Consider the following 10,327-nt stretch of genomic DNA (forward strand, 5'->3'; position numbering starts at 1 on the left):
TAAATGAACTGTTGATCTTTTCAAATGAGATGTGCTAATAAATTCAACAGAAAATGATGTGGTAATAAATTGAACGGAAATGCATGGCTAAGAGGCTTTTTTCTTCCATGAAATTTTGATCTCCAAAAGAGAGAGAGAGGATTACTTAAAAGACTGTAGTTACCGTTCCTCAAGCTCCAATTATCATCAGCAACAAAGAGTTTTGCAATGCATTTTGCAAGAGAGATTTTCAATAAGAGAATCTGAAGCCAAGTTTCTGAAATTCTAAGCAACCCAGCATAGCTAGGGAATCTCCTGGGGTTAGGAATGACATGTTTTTTTTTCCACTAAGCAGGTGTGACCAATTTAACTCTTGTTCATCAACTTTAAGTAGGAATACCGACAGAGACCAAAATTTCAAAATAAAAGAGATACTGTTAACAAAAGAAGCAACACATCCCCACTAACCAAAACACCAACAGACCCAAAAAAAAAATATAGAACAAAATTCAACAAAAAAACGAACCACCACATTAAGCAAAAAAAAAAAAAAACAGAAAAATTTTCCTAAATTTTCCATATTTCCACAACCCAACCACCCTCACATAAAACCAACACTTTCTCTCACTAACACTTCCTCTCACTTCATTTGGATATGCATATTTCTCTCACTTATTGACAAAGGCCGACTCAGCAAGATCAATGGCTCGAGCCAGACCTGCTGCTTTGTTTTCACATTCTCTTTGCTCATCATCTGGTTTACTATCAGCCACTATTCCTGCACCAGCTTGAAGGTGGGCTACCCATTCTCTCCTCCTACTTGCATCTTTATAGGAATACATTGTATCATAGTGTTTGCCCATTGGAAAGACTATGGTTCGAAGGGCTAAGGCAATATCCAAGTCTCCCGAGAATGATATGCCTCCGAAGCCTCCACTGTAGGGACCACGTCGGATGACTTCGAGCTCGTCGATCAGTTCCATGGCTCTCACCTGTGAATACGGGAAGCCAAGAAGAGAGAGAGAGAGTATGAAGAGGATGTTGGCTCTCTTTGTCTTTCATGCATGCAAATGCGCTTCTATAGAATCTCTAAAGAAGAAAAAATGCACGCAAATGTGATTCTATAGTCTCTAAAGAAGAACCGCAAGTGTTTAGAAGACCGCCCAGACCTTGGCTGAGGCGAGTTCCTCGGAAAGTACTATACATGGCCAAAACGCTTTAGAAAAGAAAAAGAAATATATATATATATAGGAAAAAGTTCATATAGAGACGAAGCTCCAAACAATCAAATTAGATCCCACCTCAAAATTTTCACTAGAAGAGGTTGTTTTGTTGTCCAAATATCCCCAAACTGATCATCTCGATATCACGATGTATGGACATGAGAAAAAAATGGATTTCAAGATTTCCAATATTGAAACCATATTTCTCAACACTATTTGAAGGTGCGCTACACTTCGATTGTTTAGAGCATCAGCTCTATACAAACCGCACCCATATATATCTAATAAAACAAAGGCATTAAAAGTAAAATAAAACCAAAAGCAACCTTAAAAATCCAAATATGCTTAAAAAAGTATAGAAAAATGGATTAAAAAAAAAATAGGTTTATACTTGAGCACATTTCAAAAAAAATCCAGAAAGGGAAAAAAATAAAATAAGGGATTATGGCAAAAAAACACTCCATGCCAAAAACATCCAAATCATATTCAAAACAACTATACAACAAAACCAAATTTTAACAATTTTATTGGATTTCTTTGAAAAAAATTTATGTACCCCGAGTTGTATACACAAATCACAACTTGGGGTAACTCCGCCTCTCCCACGGAATTACTCTTGCCCGCCTCCGAGCAAACTCGGGTGAGTCCCATAACACTGAAGAAAACCAAACAATCAATGATTATATCATGCATTGGGCATGTAGAATCAGTAGGAAGGCATCACTATCAATAAGATAACTGTGAAGTGAGATTAAATCAAGAGAGAGAAACTAAGCCAACCTTGGGCGCCCCGCTCACTGTTCCAACAGGCAAGGTGGCACTCAACGCATCCCAACAGCTGAGATGATCCATTAACTCCCCAGTGACCTGCAGAATTAAGATTCCATAACAAGCCGCTCTCTAAGCATATCCATTCTTTCAACAGAACTTCAAAAGACAAGCATTTAGCCCTAAGTACTCACTGCGTAAATCCATGCCCATATCATATCTCTCAGTTGATCAATAAAAGATTAAACTGTAAGAACAAACTCCAAGTATGCATATAACTCACAAATAGAACGACAGTATCCATTTGGCACAATATAGAAACACATGGGATCATTTGACAAATGACATGGTAAGTTAATCAACCTTGCATTTGCAAAGTAAATGCTAAACAACAGCACTTGTGAATTTGCAAATACGTGGCCAATTTTTAATCCCAAAATCTTGCAGGTCTATAAGACCTTGAAAACCAAACCAAGTATTAGAACCAGGTAGTGCAAGTATAAAGAGGTGCAAGGCGTTCTTTCCCAATATACAGGAATTTTTCAAACAAATTCCTGTAGAAATACAAATTCTTTCAAGCACTGTGTACATGTATATATCAAGAAAGAAAGAGGGATTTATATTAAGTGATTTTATGCTGAGTAGACTCACTGTGGAGCTGATGTGCATCACATGGGAGTATCTTTCAATACCCATGAGCTTCTCGACCTTCACAGAACCAGGCTTTGATACCTGAAAAGGTTGCCAGAAAGGGTGCAAACATAAGCACAGAATGCTTATTTGCAAGAAAAGCAACTAAAAGAAAATAAGAGGCTTTGCCTGATAAGAGACAATGATAAATAAAACTCTTTTGCGTTAAGATAATAATAAGTTTGCCTTCCTTTTCATGGTTTGAAATACATGAAATTACAAAATTACTTGAACAGCTATGAAACTTTGCCAAACATATAATAACAGCTCTTGCCTAAAACCAATGCAGCAAGATTTATTGTCAAATAAAATGGTGGACCCAACAAAATATATCAGTAAAATACTATCCCTCTCCCTTAGAAAGGGAATTGGAATGACATCAGTTTTCCAAAGCTGAGCACCAATGTCAACAACAAATGTATCAATAAACATTTGGTGGACTACTCGCCCAAATAATATGATTGAAAACAATGGATTCCTTGACGCTCGAGTTTACTAATTACTGATAAAGGATTGTTGGTAAACAGCAAGAATAAATAATATACCAGAATTTCTCATCGACCTTGACAGACCCACCATCCAATGCATGCTACAGAAAATGCACATTGCATGGATAAACTGCAACACAACCCAAGAGAGTACAAGGGGCATCCATTACCTGCTTACCAAACCAATAATGAAAGGTGGAGATCAACTGTAAAAGGTGGAGATCAACTGTACCTAGGTCAGTGTCACTGTAGACTCCCGTAGAATTAATCTCCCAACATCTATTGATACTCCTTTGGAATACCAAATACCATGGTCCCTCAGATTATACTGTACCATAGGAATTGGGTTTCTCATCCAACTATAGAATGTGGCTACATAAGTGAACCTCATACAAGGGCAACTCTAGTGAACGTTCCACATCATGCTTCGGTCCATGCCACAAACTCACATCATGCTTCCATTTGAAATTTTTCAAATTGAAGAATAATTGCTTGCCATTATGTTAGCTAGTGGCAAATAACATTATTTTTCCTTCTGATGGAGATTTGGCATAATGGGGAAGTAATCATCTCGTCTCTGTGCAAAATATAGTTCAAGCCCCAGGGAACACTTCAAGTGCATCAAAACATTCTGATATCCATACTAGGAGTTAAAAATGGCAAAGACTCCAAATGAATATGAAAACTGCCTATCTTCACAGCAACTTCCAGAGGAAATATACATGATTCCTCCAAAGGAATATATTTTTTCAGGCAATAGAGATTCACTAAAGGTTTCTTACCTTGGTTGATAAGGGATTATTTAAGCATATTAGTTTCAGTTAAATTCATTTTCCATTGATTTACACTAACAATGTTTGTTTCTAAACAAGAAGACAGGAGAAACAGTGCAAAAAATATCACCTAGTCAGCTAGTTATTTATCAATAGTGTGTTATGGATGCTCATCCATAACCTTGCAAAAAGCCCTTGCCAGTAGAAAGCAACTTGTGGTCCAATTATGTGGGTGAAACAATGGCACCAATCCCAATCCTCATCACATGCATATTTCTTTTTAAGTTTCAATTTCACATGCATTTACCAGATGCTATTTAGAAGTTGTTCCAGTATGATAACCGAATTAAAAATAAATAAATCAATAAAATAAAATCTAATCCTCATTATATGAATTTCAGAGTAACTTAAGTTTACAAATGTTATCTCATATCGTGGTTTGAATAAAAGTAATGTTCATCATGTGAGTTAATGAAATCAGTTAAACCATAGAAGCAGATTAAATAAAAAAGCCATCGGTTTCCTAATGTCTAAAGCACAAAAGAAGAGAAGACAAACAGAGCCACTAGTAACCATTGAATGAGAAAAGTGACCTCCATGAAATGGTAATATATATGAATGAATCATTTTTAGATCCAAATTCTGCACATAACTATAAAAGACGCACCTTTCCAACATCATTTCGTCCCAAATCGACAAGCATTATGTGTTCAGCACGCTGCTTTTCATCATTCAGAAGCTCCTTCTCCAGCATCATATCTTCCTTTGCCGTCTTTCCCCTTCTGATTGTCCCAGCAAGAGGTCGATTGATTATCATGTTCTGCCAAAAAAGAATCAGTAGTCTTTATTTTCCTTTTGGCAGCAAAAAGGTTTTAAGGGTAGGAATATCTAACACAATTTAAGCAAACAGGACCCAACTTTTCATTTCTTTCTCTGATTTTTGAAAACAAACAAAGCTAATTTCCAGTGATTTAACAGGCACGGTATACCTGGCTACCTCCGCTACTACAAGATCATTTATGCAAACTACCTTATAGGAAATGTGAACAAAGAAGTTGAGGAAAAGGGGAGACCCAAATGGCTGCAAATGCAATCCTCTAGAAGCCACAAAAATTAGTAGAGAACAACATTCAAGTGGAAAATAACTCAAAAAAGAGGCAGGTGAAAGGGTCAAAGCAGCCAAGAAAAATGGTGGAGATGTAACATTCTTGCATCAAATAACAACAATCAAATTAACATGAGACTAACAACAAGAACATCTAATATAATTGGCTAAGATATCTTAATTATTAAGAACAAGCAAAGACAACATAAGACATGCTATCCATTACCTTCTTCTTACGAATAAGTATTTCAGGACTAGAAGCAACTAGTATGCATCCCCGGGCCTGAAACAACCATTGCGATGATAGATATCAAAGAAACACTACTATGAGGCATACAAATATGTGGAAAGAGAAATATCAACGAACAGCTGATATACAGTTCGGAGTAAATGTACATAGGTCTAATAAAGCAGCCAGAACATAAGTCCAATATGGTCATCACCATCGGATGAAACGATGGATGGTGACTGAAAGTGCGACCCATTAATGAAAGACATAATCCCTATGACCATCATTCAGAGGATGGCGTTGACACAAATGGAATATGAGTTTCCATAATGCATTGGATTATACTATAATTTCCCAACAAATTACTATAATTTCCCAACAAATTATACCAAAACCAGTCTGTGTAATATATATATATATATATATATATATATATATATATGTGTGTGTGTGGCCTACAAAAATAGGGGGAGGGGGGGGGGAGCATTAAGTAGACCCACTTGTAAATAAGTCATGTACGGGCTTGGGTTCACAACTCTCAATGCTCTATACACTTCAAATGGGTCAGCAAAAGTTCGTCGCTCAAAACGCTGGCTCAGCACAATCTGAAAAATATCGCCAGCTAGAATGTGTTCTTTTGCCTGAATTACAGCCTGCTTGTACGCTTCACTTGTCATGGAAGAATTCTTCAATGATTCACCAAAAAGTTGAGTGCACAGCTTTATAGATCCTGAGGATAGCCTTGGGCTGGCATAGTTAAAGCCATATTGTTAAGTAGTGAAAACTCACAGAATTCTGACAACCTCAAAGTGTAGCAACCGTTGGTTGATTTGGAAAGTTTGAAAGGGAAAGCGAGTCAATACTTTTTGCATGTGTGTATGTGTGTATAGAGAGAGAGGGGTCAAGGCAATTGCTTACGTGTCAATATCATGTACCCTTGATATTAATATTTCCAAGCAGTTCATTCCATTCTCATAAGCATCCTCGATTGAAGAATGCCGATCCAAGTGCACCCAGTGGATAACATATACTTTCTGTGGACAGCAAACATTACACAACAAGTGGCAAACTTAGTACAAAAATTCAAAAAAGAACTCATAAATATTCACCCCAAAGAAACCTATTTATGAGTACATTCCCTTTCTTTTATATAATTATAAGTAAAATCAACCAATAATAAAAGAATTCCAGACATGCAGGAAATACTTTTAAGTATGTTATTTGTTCCCTTCTCAAAAGCAGGAAGGTAACTTAAAAAGGTACAGTGGGAACCTCCCATATTTTTGTGACAGTTGAGAACCTCCTTACAATGATTCATGCATGAAGGACATCCTAGGGGTATACAGAAGCCATGTTCCCAAAAGAAAGCAAAGTGTTTGGTTAAGTAGTGGAAATGACTTTAATGAAGGATTATTTTGGTTAGTGAACTAAGCACGTGCATTCAGACAAATGTGGGTTTGTGTAATTGTGTGTGTGCGCACGTGCGAGAGAGAGAAAGATAAACCACAAAGAGAATGGACTGAAACCAGCATAAGTACATGAGGGTAGGAACCTAAACAAGCATAGAAAAAATCCTAGACATCAAGAAACTGCTTACACATGAGAAGCCAAAGTAGTGACCCAAATTTAAAACTGCTCAATTTTCATTTATCAAAGAGTTAAAACTGCAAATTATTTTTATTACTATTTAAACTACTGTTCAGATTCTTAAAAAAACTGTTACGCTCAAATCCACCATCACAAAAATTCAGCGAGCCCTATAATCCATTAATCCTATGTCCCATACTTTTCCACTGCAAAGTAACAGTCATACTCGATACCGTGATTTGTGTTAGACATCAAAAGAAAAAAATTTGACGGCCATTCCAAGGTGAAATGGTAATGGTCAATGATAGAATTTGAGTTGATTATAATATGCGAAATTTGATAAAATCCACAAATCATGCGGCACATCATAGGATTCTGAAACTTAAAAGGAAGATATATGATTTTAATACAAACTGTGAATCTTCAAAACTTTTAACATAAAAATTCATTGTTAATTTGGTCATGACTACAAACTCATCTCATAAGAAAGTATGACTATCTATAATTCCAAATAATCATAGAGAAACCCAAAGTAGTTCATGAGCAATGAAAGGTAACACACCACATGGACCAACATCCCACTTCAATATCTCAAGCCACCATCCTTCCCACCATTTTGAAGTGGCCCATATTTTGAAGTGGACCATCAACCCCTTACTTCATTACCCACTACGAAAACAATGACATGCTGAAGTTTAACTACCTTCTCCACATGATCAAAGACTATAACATCATCATAGAGTCCCAAATGAACATCAGGAAGGTTTCTGTCATCCACTGGAGCACTAGAAAATGGCAGTTTCTTCCTCTCCACGTAACGAACAGTATCATATGAAAAGAATCCGACCCATCCACCTGAAAAATAAAAGACAGCTACATAACCATGAATGATCCTCAATTCTTTCCACAATGACCACATTGGTATGGAACGTAAATGCATGCATGAAACATATTGGTTTTGGAAGATTGGCTTCTCTGTATAAGCGAAAGAATGAGAGTATATTTAAGGGAGAGAAATAGAAGTTGCATCAAAGGTCTGCTTTTTACATCACTTTTTCTTGTAACCATATCCATCCTGTAGAATTCAGGCAAACCCCATAAAACCCCCTTCCTATTTGAGAGACAGACTGGAATCTATGGCATTGGTGGTTACTAAGAATGTGGGCATAAAGACTAGCCCCATGAAATTGGTGGTGCTCAACTTTTAGCAACAAACCTGTCATCAGCTTGTTTGGGATGTCCTATATACATGGACAAATCTGACCAATACATAACTTTTTTGTTCTAGAGAGACGTCAATTCAAAACCATTCCTTAATAAGGAAAACGAAAATTATGCAGTCATAACAGAGCATTTGCATACGTTAATTTCCATTATGACAAAATCGCTACTTCTCTTTCCACATGAACCATGTACGCTATCAAAGCAACAATGTAGGTTTCTCCATTTAATTGACAGAAGATATACCATAATCAATAAATTTTTTTTTTATTTGATCAATTACAGTAATCAGTAAAATCCTTACCGACAAAAGCATCAGGAAGCTCATCAATAAGTTGCGGGTTCCAATTCTCCATAATTCTTTGAGGTACATCCATTGGGTCTTCAACGAATTCTTCTTTTCTACTGCCTTTTTCATGATCCATTATGGTTACAAAATTCTCTGTCGCCACAATCTCCACCGTTGGCTGGGCTCCAACAATACTATACCGTCCCTATCAGCGAAACTGAGCACAGCTTAAGCCTAAGAATATTAACTCTCCAAGCAAGAGAACCGTGTAAAAGAAAATGATTGAACCACTCAAACACGATTCAAAAAAATTTCAATGAACTCCGCATCAAAAAGGAGATACATTTTTCTTACCCACAAATTCCCTCACAAAAGAAGAGAAAAAAAAGCATGAGGAATAAGATAAGGTATAAAAATGCTTCCTTTTTTTTTCAATATGAAGAGCAATACAATTAAACTTACAACATTGGTACCCCGGTATCCCTGCTCCACCGATTCAAAAAGAAAGCTGGGAGCTTCTCTGTCATCTTCCTTTACAAGGCAACGATAGGCTAGCACTGGCGTCAGGTGATCGGAGAATATGCAGCGATAGAGAGGAACAAGGTTTCCTTTCTTTGAAGCTTCAATGAACTTTGCAGCATCTGGTGTTTCATAAAACAAAACTCAAATGTGATGAATGGTGATCCACTTTCTCTCTCAATCATCCAAAGCATACTATGGTTATCATATCCAATTCAAAAGGAAAATAAATAGTTTAGAAATGCAATTTCAGAAAGAAAATAAAATGTTGGCTACCTCCTCCATGACGTACTTCAAAATAGTTATAAGGAAATCCTATGATGGTGACTCAGTCATCACTCTCTCAGATGGTTTCAGAAATAAAATTTTTGACAAGAAAGGTTACCCCACTTTCTGTCTTTCCAAAATATACGAAATAGCCTAACAATGCAGCAGAGGAACAACAAAAACTATTATTTCTCTACCAGAGGTATTCAAAGTATCCACACTGAAAGTTACAGGAATCTCTTCAAAAGGTATATACCCAACGGCTTATAGAGAAAATTCTGAACCGACAGATAACTAAAAAGGAAAAATAACAGTGGCCCACTTGATTCTTTCGAACCAGGAATATCAAAACGGCTCCAAACCAAAAAAATAGAAAATACAGAAAATCGAGAACCAAGCTATCGGCTCTCTCTCTCGCTCCCGAAAGGCACACCAAATAACTCACTCAGAACATTTTAGAAAAAAAAGAAACAACCCACCCACTTTCTCTCTCTTTCTCAAAGAATACACCAAATAAGCTACTGAGGTAGAAAGCGCCAAGAGAGAAGCAAAGGAAAACTTACCAACTGATGCTGTCGAGGTTGCAGAGCATTTAATTGAAGGGAGAGGAGAACGAGCAAAACGATGAAATGAGGCTCCTCTACAGTAGCCATTAAAACCGTTACTCAAAGGAGAAGTAGAAAAGCTGATATAAAGAGAAAGAGAGTGCGACTGCATTTTCTCTCTCTCTTTTTCCTTTGTGTTAGTTAATTGGACCTTAGGACATATACAAAAGAGCGTCGTACCCTCTCTCTCTCTCTCTCTCTCTAAACTCTCAAACCTCACTCTAAACTTTAGGGGCTTCAGAAAGAAGCGATGCTCTCTCTCTCTCTCTCTTCTCTCTCTCTAAACTATCAGCTTAAATAGGAGAGATTTCTTTATTTTTAGTGCATCGCAATTACCATGTGAGTCAAAAATCAAAAGTCCCCGTCTTTTATAAATATGACCAAAATGACCCAACCTTTTTTTTTTCCAAATCTTTTTCCTTAAAAATTAAAGCTTTGATAAAATACATTTAGCCTCATCTTTTATTCAAATGACACAAAATACAATTGAATTCAACTTTTTGAAAAATTGAAACAATATATTGTGGTGCATTGCAATTTACAAACAATGAACCGTGCATGACATTTATGGTCTGTTGCTGAGA

At 36.7% G+C, this 10,327-nt stretch overlaps 1 protein-coding gene across 5 annotated transcripts; it reads right to left on the reverse strand.

The window, feature by feature from the left end:
* Window positions 1–337: 337 nt before the first annotated feature.
* On the reverse strand, window positions 338–9,931 carry ASA1 (anthranilate synthase alpha subunit 1). 5 transcript variants are annotated; one of them, XM_020669566.2, is made up of 11 exons: window positions 9,702–9,931; window positions 8,815–8,993; window positions 8,368–8,557; window positions 7,546–7,697; window positions 6,174–6,289; window positions 5,756–6,002; window positions 5,253–5,309; window positions 4,589–4,741; window positions 2,622–2,702; window positions 1,983–2,069; window positions 338–971 (listed from the first exon to the last, which is right to left on the reverse strand). In XM_020669566.2, exons 1-11 carry the CDS (start codon window positions 9,853–9,855, stop codon window positions 648–650), a joined length of 1,740 nt encoding a protein of 579 aa, XP_020525225.1. In that variant the 5' UTR covers window positions 9,856–9,931; the 3' UTR covers window positions 338–647. The 5 variants fall into 5 exon arrangements, with proteins under 5 accessions (XP_020525225.1, XP_088729269.1, XP_020525227.1 ...); XM_088873143.1 differs by having other exon boundaries at window positions 9,148–9,702; XM_020669568.2 differs by lacking the exon at window positions 9,702–9,931 and adding an exon at window positions 9,148–9,307 and having other exon boundaries at window positions 8,368–8,569.
* Window positions 9,932–10,327: the final 396 nt, after the last annotated feature.

Source organism: Amborella trichopoda, chromosome 8 (assembly GCF_054954075.1).
Source record: "Amborella trichopoda isolate Santa Cruz 75 chromosome 8, AtrichopodaSantaCruz75HAP2 v2.0, whole genome shotgun sequence".
Classification (NCBI taxonomy): domain Eukaryota; kingdom Viridiplantae; phylum Streptophyta; class Magnoliopsida; order Amborellales; family Amborellaceae; genus Amborella; species Amborella trichopoda.